Source organism: Hydra vulgaris, chromosome 08, assembly GCF_038396675.1.
Source record: "Hydra vulgaris chromosome 08, alternate assembly HydraT2T_AEP".
In the NCBI taxonomy this organism is placed as follows: Eukaryota; Metazoa; Cnidaria; class Hydrozoa; order Anthoathecata; family Hydridae; genus Hydra; species Hydra vulgaris.
In genome coordinates, this window is record NC_088927.1 from 29,443,727 (window position 1) to 29,462,834 (window position 19,108).

The window sequence follows — 19,108 nt, forward strand, 5'->3', positions numbered from 1 at the left end:
TATCGATTTGAAATATTTTTTGCGACATCAATATATATTTCTGGATTTAAACTATGTTTCGCGATTTAAATAAAATTTCGCGATTAAAAATATAGATTTCTGGATTTGAAATATATTTTGCAATTTAAAATAAGTTTCTGGATTTAAAATATGTATTTCTCGATTTGATGAATCTAAAACAGACGTCTTTGTTTTCTCGGCTTCCGTATATTTTGAAACATTATTATTATTTTTATTACAATTTTTACAATTAAGTTAAGAAATCAAGTATCTACATAACAAAACTTTTAAACATTTTTTCTTCATTAAGTTCCTACATTTTTCGATCAATACTATACATAAAATATTAATTCACAATAGTTCACAAAAAATAATAATTCACATAAAATAATCAACATCAATTAAACAGTGTTAGCGCTAGTTTCTTAAGTTTCCAAAAAGAATAAAACATCTGTCCTGAAAAAATGTTCTAACGACATGTTTTTGTTTAAAATAATCAAGTCTAAAAAAAAAAATAACGATCATGAAGTTGTTTTCTTTCCCTATTCATTTATTCATTCATTTCTGTAATTATTTTTCTATTTACACAAATAAACCCTAATATTTTAAAAATAAATTTATTTTTCTGGGAAAACTGGCGAAACTCTTTTACTTTTGTTTTTAAAAGCTTGAATGATTCCTAAGCTGAACAATTGGTTTCGAAAGGATTTGTTAATAAAGCAATTAATGAGAACATTAGAAATGGTGGAGAGCTTTGCAAACAATGCTGCAACTGTCACGAAGTGAGTTGGAATAACAAACTTTGACAACGTCAAAATACCAACAACTGCGTAAGGTGTCCATATGACAAAAAACATTACTGCTGATAAAGTAAAAACTCTCAAATAGTATTTTTCTAAAATATCAACAGGTTTTTCTTTTTCAGTTGAACAAACTTCATTTGATTTTTTTTTAGAAATCGTTTTTGTTCCTATATATGTTGTTAATGATATTACGATTCCAGGCAAAATGTTGCAGAACACCAAAAGTGTCAGAATAAAGGATAACGAATCTGCTTGCGTCAACTTCCAATCTAAAGAACATCGCATTTTATCTAGATCTAATACATATTTTGACCAACCAATCAAAGGAATAGTTGCCCAACCAAAACCGTAAATATAACATATAGATATCAAAAATACTTTGCACCACATTTTCTTGCAGGTTTTATAATAGAAAATTGGATATTTTATAACAACAATTCTGACGAGAGAAAGTACTGATATGTGAGTTATGCTAGTTATTGCGAGTCCCATAATTACAAAAGAGTTTATGACACACAACGGTGTTTTTACCAATACAAATTCATTAGATATAACAAGCTGAGGTGTTAACCCAATTATAGATTCAATCAAATTTGCAACTGATATGCTGATAATAAACAGATGTGTCAACTTCCTCTTCTTCACTTTAAACAAAATTATATAACAAGCTGTTGTATTCAATACAACTGACGCAAGAATTATTGTCGAAAGGAAAATATTTGCGGTATCACTAGCAGTCATTTTCACGGACCTAAAAATAAAGTATAAGTAGAAATGTAACTTTAGATTTTAATTGAATGACACAATTGTACTTTTATATTATCCTATCACTAATTCTATTAAATACTATCAAATAAGTTGAAAATTGTAGTTTTAGTTAAAGAAGTATTGCTAGTACCGCCATAGTATCGCTAGTACCTGAAAAGACCTCTAGATCTTTTCTTTTTGTCAATGTTTGTCAATGTAATAAAAGTAATTCATTCGCAATCGAGTGGAATTACATTCGGTAGCGAGGGCAAATTAAATGTTTATTTTAAAATAATATTTTTTTGTCGAGAATGTTTTATATTTTTTTGTTAATTTTAAGTGATGTGTAAGTGAAAAATTAGGAAATATTCCTTGAAATCTTAATAAGATAAGTTTTATTATTGAAAAGTTACTAAGTACTAAAAGATTTTGGGGCTTCGGGTAAAAGATTTTGGGACTATTTTAAAATAAACAAGTTTCTTATAAAAAAAAGTTGAATTGTTGCCGTGGGCGAAAATACAAAGTAGTTTAGAATAAAAAAGAAATAAAAACTTTAATATAACCTCAAAATGTAAATTTAAAACTAAGAATATTCAATACCGAATTGATAATTTCAGTCTAACAAATTATCCTATGACTTAAGTTTCAAACAATTTTTATTTTGATTTAGTTGTTTGTTGCTTTAAATTATAATTACATAACAACAAACACAATGCATCCGTTTGGTAACATACTCATTTTCTAAACTTGGCTTTTATATTACTATAAAAGCAAAATATTTTCAACAGAAATATATATGCAACAAAGAAATACATTGGTTTAAAGATACTATGTATCTAAAAAAATGCAAATTTGCGGTTTCAATACTTCTGAACATTAATTAACCATATGGATCTTTTGTTAAATTTAAAAGGGTAAACATGGAATGAAGACAAAGACAGAAGAGACAAAAAAAAAAGTGTAAAGAAAACAAATGGTTTACATTAGGTCACTAAAAATGCGATTAACAATATCATTAAACAATGATAAAACAAAACAGGCAGCACAAAAATACCATTATCAACTCAGCAAAATCATTATCATCAGCAGCATATAACATCAACACAGCAAAATCATTATCATCAGCAGCATATAACATCAACACAGCAAAATCATTATCATCAGCAGCATAATAACAATATCAGTTAAACTTAAATTGCATGTTATTATTTTTGGCTAAAAATTGTTGGAATGTTATTATTAAACTTTTTTACGTGAAACGAAAAGAAATTTAAAAAATGTTCGGTTATAGAGGGAATCTTTTTACTGATGTGGCTAAACGGTAAACTGGTAATGCAAACATTAGAAGCTCAAAGGAATTATTCTATAATGCATAAACTTGTGTCATAAATTATTATTATTTTATTTATTTTAGGTGCCCCATAAAGGTCTAACGTCCTTATTACAAAGCACCGCAGAAGAGCATTTGAAAGGAAGTTCGCGCCTCCGTCCTTGTCGATGTTATAAAACTTGCCCAGAGGTGGCGTTGAACCACGGATCTCCAGCTTCTGAGGCAAGCGTGCTTTTAATTTGGATAAATTATAATACTACGCAAGAGTGATCCAGGAACTATACGTTTAACAGTTCGGATGAAACCAATACTTTTGAATGTAAATGTGTATATTTTCATATGGGACAATTACCTGAAGCCTAAATAGGCATAAAGTAAACAAAGACGGATATTTTTTAGAAACTTTTGATCCTGTTAAAAAGCACATTCAAATTATGAATTCTGAGGACTCATTTAAGGTCTCATTTGATGAATATGCCATCGCCAGTCAGTGAAGTCAACTTGTTGAGTAAGTTAATTTACCTGTTAAAGAATATATTACTTAATTATAAAACATAAATTTAATCATGCTTTAATAATAAAAAAAAGATTACAGTACATCACCAATCAGAACCATATAGAAAACTCTTATAAAATCATGTTGATCCTTACTAATAAACATTGTAAGAAAATAATTCTTAATATTTTACACTTAATAATGCTTTAGTAATCTTTATATTTTGAAAATAAACTTACTCCAATTTAATCCCAATGTAGATTAGTAAAAAAGATAAATAAATCTTTTTTATATGCCAGATTGTTCCATTAAATAGTTATAAGATTTAGCAATTTGAGTATGTTTCCAACTTCATATTCTTGGAGACTAGATTTTATTATTTACGAAAAAAAATGCCATGTGGCTACAGACTTCATGGAGTAAATACTGTGACAACTAGGCTTTGTTGAGATTATTTATTTTGAAAAGTGTTTATTTGTGCATCGGTTTTTTGTGAATAATATCGTCACAGTATAATTCATTATCCTTTTTTTTTAGTCGATACCTACATATTTACGGGAGTTTAGAGTTTATTTGGATAAGGCGCTGACTTCGTAAACAGAATGTCTGAGGTTCAAGACCGGCCTCTTCCTGAATTTTTGAGCCGGGAAAGCTTAGTTGGTTAAAGCGCTGCCAAAAGTTCGGAATAATTATTGACCGTAGCAGCAAGATTACAAGTTCAAATCCCGGCCCCGCCTACTCAGTGTATGAGTAGTACTTCGGTACGGAGGGAATTCGTTTCAATTAACGCTGCTATTACGATATTTCCTTCTCAACTAGTATATAAATAACCAAGTCGAGTAAATGAAAATTAACGTTAACGATTAACATATCATAACGTTGTAGCTATTAACAACTTTACGAATTAAACATTGGTTGGAGAAAATTAAATCCACACAAAAAATTAATAAAAATTTGCCAAAAATAAATGACGTTTATTTTATATTTATAAGTTGTTATTTTATGTTGTATAAACCATGGAAGTATAAAACAGATGGAAGTTCAACCGCATTGAAATTCTTCGGGACTATGCTTATAACCTTTTGTTTTGTAAACAAAAAGAAAACGATATCAAGACTGTACTAAAACGCTTAATCTTTATACGTTGACGCAAGTAGGTACTAGGGTGTTCAAAAAAATAAAATTTTCAAAACGCGAGTACACAAAAAGCCAAATTTGGCGGTAAATATAGAAAAAATGCGATTCCAAAAAAAAAAAATTCCAAAAATATTTACGTTTACCATGGGTTCAAGCGTCAAAATACCCCAAAAAATGCCCAAATTGTTCCTAAATTATTTGTCTTTGAGCGCAAAGTAAATCTCAATATTTTGTAAAATTTTTTTTTCTATTGTGATCATAATGGTCCAAATTTTTTATTTAGATTGTTGTGTATCCTGGTTTTTTTCATAATTATTGTTTAAAATAAAAAGAAGATTTCGCATAATTTATGCAAAAAAAAATTTCTTTTTTTGCGCAGAAATATTTTTTTGTGAAATTATTTTTTAATATAAACAATAATTATGAAAAGATACACAACAATTAAAAAAAAAACTTAAAACCATTATGATCACATCAGAATTTTTTTTTTTTTACAAAATATTGAGATTTACCTTGCGCTCAATGCCAAATGATTTAAAAACAATTTGGGGCATTTTTCGGGGTCTTTTGCCGCTTGAGCACAAGGTAAACGTCAATATTTTTTGAATTTTTTTTTTGTAGTCGCATTTTTTTATATTTGCCCCAAATTTGTGAACTCGCGTTTTGAAATTTTTATTTTTTTGAACATCCCTAAAAGTTTATTTTCTTGAACACCCCTAATAAGTACGTTAATAATAATAATTTAAAAATATAGTATTTTGAAGGTTTGCCAATAATATTCAGGCATAAACATAAAAAATGGCACAACGAAACGGCAAACAACAACTTTTTTATAAACTTCAAATTAAATGAATGGAGTACTACAAGAATGAATGGAATTATAATATAAAGCTAATGAAACTTTAAACTTTAGTAATTTAGAAAACATTTTTGATTTTTTAAAAATTGTTTTAGTCGTCTTTTTACTTAAATGTCGTGTTATGACTTGAAGAAAAAAAAGAAGCTTAAACTAACAAATGCTTTTAAAATAAAGTGGTTCTATTTAATTGCTAAATTTTAACAAACATTTTGTTGAATAATTGCAATTACTAATGCTTTGATGTTTGCGGTTCGATGAACTTCCATCTGTTTTATACTTCCATGTATAAACAAACATCAAAATTTGTAACATATTTAATGTCAGTATTGAGTATTTGTATCAGTATTGAACAATGTCAGTATCGAGTATTTAATAATGCTTTACTAACCGATGGTCGAATTATAATTCTTTTTATATATAATTTGTAAACTTGTCGATAGCCCAGGGGCAAATGAAGCATATTTTGGTGTTTGAAATAAATTTTAATCAAACTCCTAAAATTTATATTTTTAAACTTGTCAAATAAGCAAAAATATTGCGATGGTTTGAGCCGCAGTACAGTAAGCTTTGAAAATTATACGATATAAGCCACAAACCCGAGAATTTAGCTTTGAGCTTTTATTGATGTTTGATAATGGTAACTCTTAGACACAGTGTAATCTTTAAATTTGGTTGTGTTGATGATTATATTAAATAAGAATGATTTATTAAAAGCTACAGTTGTTGGAGCATAAGATCAGTGAAAATCCTAAAAGTTTTCTCTTTGTCTTAAAGTTATCTATTTTAAGCACCAAAAGAAGTTGCTTCGGCGCCATTTCTGACAATCTAAAACGAACCAAGTTAACCAAAAAGACATAAAACAAGTTAATAGTTATATTTATTCCTACATCCTAATTTTTTTATATAGTTTGTAAAATAAAACAAAAAAAACTATTTTAGTTGATAAATTGACTCTTAGACACAGAGGTGATTTTACGGGGAGGGGGAGGGGTGGTTGTTACAGCCCTAAAAGAAGACAATTTTCTTTTTTTTTTTATTTTTTTTCGGTTCCCCAAGAAGTCCTTACGATCTCATTTCAGAGCATCGCGGATGAGCATTTAATAGGAAGTTCACGCCTCCTTCCTAACCGATGTCGCAAAACTTGCCTAGAGGTGGGATTTGAACTACGGATCTTTTGATTTAAGATATATGTAGACGTATTTCTTTTATGTTTATTACACATAAATAAAAAAAATAAGAATTTGATTTTAAAATAAAACTTTTATTTCAGACTAAAAATAATCAGTTAATCAGTTTTTCATATATATCTTTCTTATCGTTAACCCATATCACATTATCTTGTCACATCGAGTGCTTGTTGAGGTCTCAATTTTAGGCTATTTGTGATTGACAACACATCTACCTGCATTTAATTTCCTTTTGATAAAATTTCATATACTTCTACTTCCGAAGGAAAGCGGATAGCAGTCATTACTTTCACAATCAACAACGGTTTTTAATAAGTTGCTTAACTGTGAGAAAGTCATAAAGATGATCTCTTTTTTTATTTTCTGGAGGTTACTTATCTTGAACTACATAAAATCTTGAAATTGATTAATTGGTATTTATTCACTTTTTTTTTTGGAATATAGTTTGGTTTAAAATAACAAAAATTGATGTTAACTTTTATATTTTTTTCCAGTTACAATCAAAAGATGCTATTTATATTATTCATTATAAAATATTCTAGAAGATTAGTTAACGCATCTGAAATAGTTAATGGTCTGACATTATTTATATCGCTTAAGTTATTGCTATCTTCTTTAAAATTGGTATTATTTTCCCATTATTTAAGTTTTTTGGCATGATGAACTCATTTATCATTGTTATAAAAATATTTTTAATAATCAGTATAAACTCCTTGCAGAGATTGTATTTAAACACTTCATTGCTAATTCCTTTATGTCTTTTTATTTCTAACAAATTTATGTTCCCAGTTAGGTTTCATTACTTTGATAATATTTTCGACTTTACTTGGTTTAGTTTGTATGTTTACTTCAATTTGAAAACTTTATGCTCACTTGCATTTTTTTCGTCATTAAGTATATTGTATTTAAGTATATTGTATTTCGTCATTAAGTATAATGCTGTTGTCTTGTACCGTCTCATTTGCCAATATAAAGACTATCTACGATTTAACATCAGTTGAATTCTCACAAGTATATGATTCACTTGGCAAAAATATTTTATCAATACATTTTAACTTAGGATTTTAAATAAATTTTATTTGTAGTTTATGATGTTTCCTAACTCTATAAAGATCAACGTTAAATTCAACCAGTATTAGTACTTTATCTTTTTTATTTCCAGCTTCTTCAGAGATTGCAGGTATTAGTTATATGTTGATTTCATTTTCACTATATGTCTCATCTGTTCCGTTATCGAAATTTAAATGTAGTCCAACGATTATCAGTTTGTTTATTCTACATGTGATCCTATTATTTATGAATCTAACATCGAAATCTTTCTTCTTATATTTCTTTGATATTAACCAGGCTACTCCTCCATACGGTCTACTAACTACATAATTTTCTTCCAAGGAAGATTTGAGTTTGGTATGCATTTTACCCATTATGTTTTGAAATATTTCATTTAATTATCATAGTATTTAGCCATCTTTCTTGAATAAAAACTATTTCATTTTCTTTAATTAGTTCTATTAATCATACAAATATTACTTTTTTTTTCATTTGTGTTAATTATAGCGATTCATTGTTAATTTTATTTGCCACTTTCAGCTCAAATCGCTATAATTTGTTTTTTATTTTTACAAGTTTTTCAGCACGCATTCCCCAATGGAAATCCGCATTTTCCTCTATTATTGAGTTTCTATCTTTACATATTTCTCTCAATTGTTTTTCAGGGGATCTTTGTCAGTCAAGTCAGGGTTAACGTATATGGCTTTAATGTTTTGCTTATTTTTGTATGCTTGTTTCAATATTTTTTCCTTGCCGCCAAGTTTTCTGTTTCAATTATAATTGGTGCAAGTCTGTTTCAATTATAATTGGTGCAGGTCTGTTAATATCCCTACTTTTTAATCTGAAAATTTATTTACTGATGTTATATCTGCACCAATTTCTCCACAGAGCTTTTTAATTTATTGTTTGTCATCAGACAACATATTGTACCATTTATATATATATATATATATATATATATATATATATATATATATATATATATATATATATATATATATATATATATATATATATATATATATATATATATATATATTGTATAATAATAATACATACATACATACAATCATACATACATACATACATACATAAATATATATATAAATATATATATATATATATGTTTAATAATACAATATATATATTATTGTAAATATATATATATATATATATATATATATATATATATATATATATATATATATATATATATATACATATGTATATAAGTGAGGTTAGTATTGCGGTGTAAAATACAAAAACTCTTGTTCGTATGACAGTGCTCAATATTATCAAATAATAGAGCAATTTATACTTTATGTAATTAAATGAATAAAAACAACAAAATAGCGGGACTTAAAGTTTCATGCCCGAAGGCAATGTATTACAATATACAATATAATATATATTGTATTATTGAAATAAAATTGCATATTCTAGCATCTAGTGCAATATCTGTCTGCTTTCTCTATCCCATCTTTCTAACTCGACTTTTTCTGACTTTTGCTCAATGATTTTTCTTTCTTCTTCAAATCACTCACTCTTGGTCTGTGAAGTGGGTTATGATGCTTTTTAGTAAGCTGAACTTGTTTTTGCAAGCCTTGGTGTGTGGCCTTTATATTATAATTAGCCGGAGCAAGATAAACCACAATACTAATAGGATAACAAGATCAATCAATAAAACAATCTTGATATCACAATAAATAATGAACTATTTTACGTGTCACTTACTGCTAAGGGATCGTCCATAAATTAGGCAACACTAAATTTCACTAATAAACAAAACTCAAAAATAAAAAAATATATAACGCTTTCCACCGAAGAGCCATAAGTTTAATAAAAATCGCTGCGTAAAAAGACCTCCTACTTTGGTTTTTTGAATAAATTTAGCGTTGCGTAATTTATGGTCGGTCCCTGATACTAATTAATAGTTTTATGTTAATTTAAATGTTGTACTGCTGAACAACAGCTTCAGGCCTCGCAATTTTAAGGGGCCCAAAATAGTTATGAGAACCTTTTTTTTTAAGCAATTTTTTTCGCTGTGACACACAAAAAAGGCCTCCAAAAAAAAAAAAGCCCCTGGTCCCAAAAAGTCTTAATCCGCCACTGAGTTAATGATATATAAACTTATTTCTTTTTAAAGGCATAAAAGTTTAAAAGTTTGTTTCCGTATAACAGGATTTAAAAAATTGTTAAGAAGAATTGAAAAATTGATTGGTTCAACATGCTTACCTTGAGTAAGCAAGTTCTACCGAGTTGACATTGGACTCCAATAACAAACCTACAACAACCACATTCAAAGCTTCATAGGTTAACTAGTCTCAAAAAAGTCTCATGTGTTCAGTTCTTCAAAAAGTAGTGTTCTAATCAAACAGAACAGTACTCTTAAAATGGTTGAATCTTTCTCAGATCTCAAAATTGATGTTAAAAAAAATTTGCAAAAAATTTTTTTTTTTTTCCTGAGGATTTACTTTTGTAGGAACTGAAAAAATTTAACATCCATTTTGAATATTTAGCTTAATTGTTAGTACGAAACACCAGGTTTTTTTTTATGTTCGACACATATTCAACATTAAATAATGCGGTCAAATCACTGACTGTATTGCTAAATAGCGGTCAGAAAATACTTTGAGAAAAAATTGAGTTGCAGGAAGTAGCTAATTTTTATTTAAAATATTTATGAAAAACCACCAGCCATGCAGTTTTGGAAGCATAATGCTTAAAAATTCTCAAATCTATTAATCAAAGTTAGGCTATAAACTATTTCTATCTTTAAAATATAATATTTGTTACTAATAAAAAAATAAAAATAAAAAAAAATACTATCATTACGAAAAATTTTTAGAAGGTTCAAACTGGCTATTGATATTAAACAATCATATACCTAAAAAAAGTATATATAATCATATACCTAAAATAAAAAAGAAAAATAAAAAAAATAATTTTTTTAGCATTATTATCGTTAATTCATACTTACATACAAGTGAGAGTTTAATAATAATAATAACTCGTATTTTTGTACAGCTGGTATTAAATGTAAAAAAAAAAATCCTGGATTTCACATAAAATGAATGCAGTTTATTTCATCAATGATAATCTCAATAGCAGTTAATAAACTTTGTTGTGTATCTTTTAATTTAAAACAAACTTTATGCTTTACTTTTATTTAAATTAATATTTTGATATGCGTAGTTAAAGTTTTTTTGCTCTTATCATCCTTTCACATTCAGAATATGTATAATAATCAAAATATGATATCATATTATATATTTGCATTTTATTTTTGAAGTTTGAGATAATGGTTAAACAAATAAACATAGTATTAGTTTATTCTGTGACTGGTATCCCTACCGGTGAGTGTTGTTTCAAGCACACTCTGACAGCTGATTCGAATGACGGTTTGACTCCCATTGATCATGTTTTACTCTAAATGAATTTACTGAAGTAGCTTCAACAACATATTTGGCAGTTCATTACAATAATTTGCGGCTCGTATTAGTAAAATATTTTCTCTGTAACTACGTATAGAAAACTCTTTAAAATATTTTAAGCTATTGCCATGAGTAAAATTTGAAATAAATTTTCTTTAAATTTAACTTTATCGTAACTTTTGAAAATTTTTTAAAATTGTATTATGTCGCCTCGTTGTCTTTAAAAAGAATATCTTTAAATTTTTTTAATAATAAATTTTTGTTTATGACAAATAATTGTTATCAGTTTATTTTCTTTAATTCTATACTTAATTTTTCAGTTACGTAATATTTTGTAGCCTTTCAGCCGTCTATTTTTTATTGCATATTATGCCACTTACTACGGAAAATCTATAATAGTTGTTTTAAATTTTTCAAAGAAATCATTTTTATATCTAGGCAAAATCTAAAATTTTTATTTCTAGACAAAAACAAAGTCAATATCTCAAGACCAAGAACTAAAAAAAAGGTTTCTTTTACATGACACCTTACATGGCCGAAAGACTTAAGAACGCAACACTGAAATATGCACTTACAATTGATATTATGCCTCTAAATTAGCAGTTGTTGCTGGTATATGGGCATAGCACCAATTGTATGAGTTATGTATCTAAATCAAAAATCAAAGTGCGTTGGTTGAGCGCTTGCTTTATAAGAAATAAAAACCAAGCTTTGTCTCCATCACATCCCATGTAATACCGCGTTGAGCTTGTTTCTCCATGAGGTCTTTTTTTCATTGTTTAAGAATTATATTTAAGTAAAAATTAAAAAAGTTATTTCAAAAACATCCTGTCTTCCTGACTGTAGTTATCTTTTGTTTTAGGTAAATACTGTAGTTTAAAAAACAAACAAAACTTAATTATACAGCTAGCGCAGAATTTTTTACATTTTTTTTTTTATGTTTTTTCTCAAAAACTCAAGATTCAAGGAATAAAACGCTACAAATGTTATTTTTTTTAAATTTATTAATTGTATAGTCACGTGTTCCTGTTTTAAATACCATTTCAATAGGTTTGGCATGCTTTCAGAGAGTTTTTGAATGTATTGCAGAAACACGTCTTTAGTCTTAACTCTTTTAATTTTATCATCATTTCTGGAATAGACCCAGCATTTTTTGGTATTTCAGAACTCCATACATTTGTTCGTTTATACTTATATCCAAGAAAGATGCTTTGCAAAAAATTGTGATGATTGAGGCTTTGATCAAAAAAGCCCAACAACCAAGTTAATAGAATATTTTTTTGCTATTCTTAACTAAATTTATATTTATCGATAAGTTTTAACTTTTATTGCATCTCTAATTTATATATAATATAATAATATTACGACCATATAAGATTTGTGACCCCCTCAAATTGAGGGCGGTTTAAACTTGATATGGTCGTAATTTTTGAACGCTGCGCGATATAACTATGAAACTTAAAATTTGTTAATAAATATAAATTTAGTTGTGAATAGCGAAAAAATTATTTTCTCATTTTATTAGCACAAAAAAAAAATGCTGGATCTGTCACTGCCTTTTTTATGTTTTGTATTGGGTTTAGATCTGGGCTGTTACTGGGCGACTCCAACACAAAAATTTCTTTGTTCAAGAACCATGCTATAATTGTTTCGATGTAAAACAACGTACTCCGTTATTTTAAACGATGGTTATTAAAAGGCTCCAAAAAGTTAATTGATGAGTTTCAAAAAGACCCAGAAATTTTTCTTTTAACCACCTTATATTGCGTTCAAAACTTAATATTTTATTTTTAGGAAGAACGTATAGTATTCCAGCTGCAAAATTGAAAAAAATAGCACCCACCTTTATTTAAAAAAGTTTCTATCTGAACAGTTCATTTTAAGCTTCAAAAAGTTCTAGGTTTACCAAATCACATGCCAGCAGAAAAAAAAATTTCCTACGACCAATATGGCTGTAAAAAGTGTTGCATTAACTCGTAGGCATAAGTATTGGAAAATAATACAATTGTCTACCATTGCCCTCGTGATTCTAACTGATTTAAATTTATATTCACCCAGAGAACTGTCAAACATGTCACGCATATAATGGTTCAGGATTGCCTTATTGTCAAACAGGGCAGAGAAACACTATACTTTTTTTCTTAAAGTGAACCTAGTTTTTCTCAACATATAGTGGTTATTCTAGTTTTATTTTTTTTAATTTTTGCATTTATCAATAAATTAAGAAATGTAAACTAAAAAATTACTAAATAAATTATTTTTTAAAAACACAAAACAAGAAGATTGTACTGATCTTATCGTCAGAAATTTTTTCAAGCAAGTGGATATAAACCAGATCATAAATATACAAGATATAGTGCACAATATATAATACAAAACTGATTAAACTTGGTTTGATATAAGAGTTTATATAACATTATTATATATATATGAACAGTTTTGTTATACCAACTAATTGCATATTTATTTATTGGTTTTACTCAAAAAAGATCTTTAAAAATGGATAAAGATATGTTGCTTTTCGAAATATATATAAGACATAAAACATAAAGCTCATGTATATTGAGAATTTCCATTTGATTAAAAAAAAATGGGTTGAAATGAGTGAATTAATCCGCTTCGGAAGATGAAGAATACGTATAACACATAAATTGAGGTTCATGAATACATACAACTCAAAAAAGTTTAAAATGTCTCTTAAAATTTAAAAAAGGTAAAGATTTAGAATTTAAAAATAAATAAAGAAATATTTGATTATAATCGACCTTTTGTTATACTAATTAAACGAATCTAAAAGTATAAACTACAATTTAAACTATACAATCTTCCGCTTTAGAACATGTAAACACTTTTTAGATGTTACAATGCATAATGATTTGAAAAACCTTTATTAAACGCACAAAGATTTTAACTGAAAGTTATGCACTAATATATAAAGATTATTCGTGTATATGAATACTTGTCTTAAAATTATATCTCAAAAAGAGGAGAGGGTGGGGAGGTGGCTACTGCCCTCTTTGGCCCATCCCTTTCTCCTTAAACCAATCCATGTAATAAGGTTAATGGTGTCAACGTTTGTTACTGATATATATATATATATATATATATATATATATATATATATATATATATATATATATATATATATATATATATATATATATACATATATATATATATACATATATATATATATATGTATATATATATATATATATATCTATATATATATATATATATATCTATATATATCTATATATATATATATATATATATATATATATATATATATATATATATATATATATATATATATATATATATATATATATATATATATATATATATATATATATATACACACACATAGGCGCTGGAAGTGTTTGAAGACTGTGGTGGGGCAGAAATGGGTGTGGCTTGGGAAAGGGTACCCCTCTCTGAATGGAGTGTTTGGGGGGCGTTATACCACTGAAGTTTTTTTAGGCATAATTAACCCTGCTAAATGCAGATTTGCAATCCTTTTTAAATCATTATATTTAAATATTTGGTACAAAACAAAATCTACCAAAAACAATTACAGTATTTGTAAAAAATGCCCAAATACGGATGAACGTTCACGGGTTTTAGCCACAAACTCCTCCATGAGTGCTGTAATGTCATCCTTATCTAGGTAATCTTTATTAATGTGCATTAAAGCGAGGTGAGTGAGGTGACTCTGTGACATTGCTGACCGCAGCCATGTATTAATCTGTCTCAATGCACTGAAGGACCTTTCAGAACCAGCTACGGATATTGGAACAGAAAAACACAATACAACTACCTTTTCCACCATGTCAAATAAATTGTGGGTACTTGGTTCAAGGTCTTTTAAAGCTGCTGCTAGTTGGTGTAAATCTTTAGGCAGTGACTTGTCCTTAAATAACTATGGAAGCAGTTGCAGCTGTAACTGCAATATAGAAACATCGACATTATTTGGCAAACTTTGCAGTGACATGCTGGCTAGTGTGGCTGCATTATTTGTGGATATGCATGAACCTATCAAAATAGCTTCTGAGCTTGCAATTTTATGCAATCCTTCTTGGTTAAAACGGCGCTGCAGTTCTGCAACTGAGTGGTCAATGGATTCGAAAAGACTTTTTTTCCAGATAACATCTGTAGTTAATTGGTCTACATTACGGCTTTGAGTTAAATGCGAGAAACGAGCAGGAGCATTAACTGTGGAACTACGCTGTGCCTTAGGCAGCTCGAGATTCAGTGTGGTAGCTTTCTCGATGGCCTTCCTGTGTAATTCTGAAGCAAATTCATTACTTCGCAAGTTGAGGCAGAAGAAGTTGAACACATTTTTCAGCGGCTGATGCACTCAGCGATGGGCACAAAGAGTTATGCGATTAAATATTAAAACAAATTTTGCTTTTTTAAATTTTATTTCATTTTCATGTAGTCTGTAATCTCTGTGCAATGAAATTTTTTTACTAATTGAATTCTATTGAAAAATTCTTAATTTAGTTCTCTTTTTTGTCATGGATAATGACTTTGAAACAATAGACTTTCAAAAGTTGCGTTTTGACGTTTTCAAAACTGAAAATATTTTTTTTTGCGACTGATTTAAATGAGGGCGATATTTTTTTTTATAACAGAAAAGTATTTGACTCTACATATTTTGTTATTAAAACTTTTAAAGCTGAACTCCAAACTAACATCGGAAAGTTCATGGTAATACACATCAACATCAGGAACTTAAATACAAACATAAAAAAAAAATACTTTTTTATCGAATGCAAAAGTTCTTTCAAAAAAAAAGAACTTTTGCATTCTTTTAAATGCAAAAGTTTTTTTTCTTCGGAGTGCATAAATTATCGCTGTTTTGAATCACGGATAGTTACATTTTGGAGGAGGAGGGGGGGGAGGCAGAAGATACCCTCTGCCCCCGGTGCAGAAATGTTGGGTGGGCAGTTGCCCACCCTGCACCCTATGTTCCAGCGCCTATGTATATATATATATATATATATATATATATATATATATATATATATATATATATATATACATATATATATATATATAAATATATATATATATATATATATATATATATATATATATATATATATATATATATATATATATATATATATATATATATATATATATATATAAATGTATACACCAATGTAATAAACATATATTAACATATATTATTATATAATGTACAATAAACAAGGTTATGCTAAACGAATTTACCCCATATTTGCTCCACATGCAAGCTTCTAATATTAAACAATGACTCTTGCATAAATTAGACAATTATGACTCTTGCATAAATAAATTTTCTACATTAAGTAAATTTTCAAAAGTTGTTGAAGTCAACATATAAAAAACTGCAACCTATAAATTCTATACTTATTTGTACCCATTCTCGTTTGCCCTTTCGTATCCTCCCTTCTCTATATATTTGAAATTCTGGACCTTTCCATTAACTCTATATAGGTTTGAAGAACTTTAGCTTTCATGTCAAGTTTTCATAGGTTGAAAAAAAATATACTTTTCTAGTTAGTACACTGTCAAAGTAAACAATATTATTAGTGATAAAAAATCAAGCTTTAAAATTAAAAAAACAATTTGTTACAAGTTATTTTAAGTTATCTAAAATAAAAATAATCTTCAAGAGAATAAACGTTATCTTTCTTGTTACTTAAAATTTACAATTTACAAAGTTATCGAATCTCACTAGTAATAGTAAAATACTGGATTAATTTCGTGATAATCTGTTAATATTAAATATATTTCAGCATTCACATGGTGTGCAACATAAGTGGTTAGGGTATGATCATATTCTAGTCCTAATCTTTATTAATTATAACAGGATTAATTATTTATTCAGAATAAATATAATTATTTGTTGAGACTAATTATAACAAATGTTTTGCTTAAATACTCTTTGGTCCTTTACCTTTTGCAATTTAACCTCTTTTGTTTATTTTCCGAAGATTTTTCTATATATTTTTCTTTTATTTCATTTTATATTTAATCTTCAGCTCGTTTTTCTATAAATTCGCTTTTAACTTTTTCTATGTATTTTTTTAAGAAGTAATGAACTATTAAATAGTAAAAAAATAACTAAGTAGTTAAATACCATCAAAACCAACGGTGAGTTTAAAAATCGAAAATTAAATTTACAAGTTTTAAAATATATATTTACTTCTTAAAATAAAGTTTTGCATTTATTTTAAATGTAATGATGTGTATTGCATAAATAATGCATTAATAAAAATAAGTTTTGTATTTTGCTTGCTGTTTTACGGTTTCAAACTATTTGTTTAAATCATATGTGTGTCAATTGCATAAATTTTTTTACATGTTTAACAAAAATATCATTTTTTGCCAAAGTATAAAGACTCAAAAATTAAAAAGAATGGCTAAATCTCACTTATGATATAGCAGTAAGTTCGCCAATCAAATTTATACGTACCTTTAGTCAGCTGATGGTTAGAAGAACTTAGAAGATTCTTAGGTTACTACGTCAAAATTAAAAACTGTCATTGAACTGTGCTAAGAAATGATCGGTTAAGTAGATGCCGTGCTTTTTAAACCATTACTAAGTTATATAACAGCAAGTAACATGAACTTTGTAATATATAATACTATTGACATAAACATCGGTCAAGTTAAATTTATAATCAGAATAACTGATATAAAATGATCATCTTATTATGAGATGTTTTCGAATGAAAACAAAATGTCCATACCACCTGCTTCGTTATTTTAAATCATTTATTAAATTAATTTAAAATTATTATTTGTTTTTAATTTCTCTAAAATACATCTGATGATATAGAATAATAAATATCGGTAAGAATCTTACTTAAGTAAGATTTCTTTGTAAAGTTTTTAATGTGGATAAAAATAAACTTTTTAAATTTTTTATAAAAAATGATTAAGTTACCTAAATATTTAATAGCTTATAAAGGATTATAGGAGTAAACGTTAAGTTATTAGTTAATATAAATTTTTAAAGGTAGTAGAAGCAAACGTTATGTTTCCGGTAACTATAAATTTTTATAGGTTATAAGAGTAAACGTTAAGTTTTTAATAATTTTAAAGTTATAAGGGTTATAGTAGTAAACGTTAAGTTGCTGGTAGTTATAAATTTTTAAGGGTTATAGTAGTAAACTTTAAGTTTCTGCTAACTATAAATTTTTCAGGGTTATAGGAATAAACGTTAAGTTGGTGCTATTTATAAACTTTTAAGGGTGTTAAGAGTAAAAATTAAGTTTCTAATAACTTTAAACGTTTTAGGGTTATTAGAGTAAACATTAAGTTGCTGGTAATAATAAATTTTTAAAGTTTATAGTAGTAAACGTTAAGTTGCTACAAACTATAAATTTTCAACAGTTATAGGAGTAAACGTTAAGTTGCTGGTAACTATAAATTTTATAGGGCTTTAAGTATAAACATTAAGTTGCTGGTAACTATAAACTTTTAAGTGCTACAGGAATAAACGTTATGCTAGAGGTAACTATAAATTTTTAAGGGTTATAGGAGACTTCTATAACCATTAAAATTTATAGTTGCTGGTAGCTATAAATTATAAATATCGGTTGAGAATCTTACTTAAGAAAATAAAAGTTTCTTTAAATTTTTGATAAAAAATTAATGAACTTTTGAATGCTTTTTAAAAAATGGTTCAATTAAAATGCAAAGTATTTTAAAAGGCACAATACACGCGGAGTAATTGACAAGTTATTGAGCAATTTGTGATCCAAAATAACTGAAGTCCGACTTAAATAAAATTTATATAGGTGTTTCTTATATAAGAAAATGTTTCATCTAGTGACCATTAACCTGAATTATTAGGAGGTATCTAAATATTATAAAGGAAATGCGGGTAAAACAGGGTGAAGTTTGAACTAAACAATTTTATCTTTGTTTCCTTTTGAGAGCAGCTTTTTCTTCATTAGAGGTTTACACAACATTTGTTAACGGAACTTTTTAAAAAATCTTATGGTATATAAAAAGATAAAAACATATAAAAACTTTTTAAATTTTTTAAAAAGTTCACGCTTTT

General features: G+C 27.2%; 1 protein-coding gene across 1 annotated transcript; it reads right to left on the reverse strand.

The window, feature by feature from the left end:
- Positions 1–341: 341 nt before the first annotated feature.
- Positions 342–17,668, reverse strand: LOC101236896 (opsin-3-like). The gene is made up of 2 exons (XM_065803376.1): positions 17,513–17,668; positions 342–1,554 (listed from the first exon to the last, which is right to left on the reverse strand). Exon 2 carries the CDS (start codon positions 1,542–1,544, stop codon positions 618–620), a length of 927 nt encoding a protein of 308 aa, XP_065659448.1. The 5' UTR covers positions 1,545–1,554; positions 17,513–17,668; the 3' UTR covers positions 342–617.
- Positions 17,669–19,108: the final 1,440 nt, after the last annotated feature.

Coding starts and splice junctions, on each gene's coding strand:
- LOC101236896 (XM_065803376.1), bottom strand. CDS start 1,544: ATGACTGCTAGTGATACCGCAAATATTTTCCTTTCGACAATAATTCTT.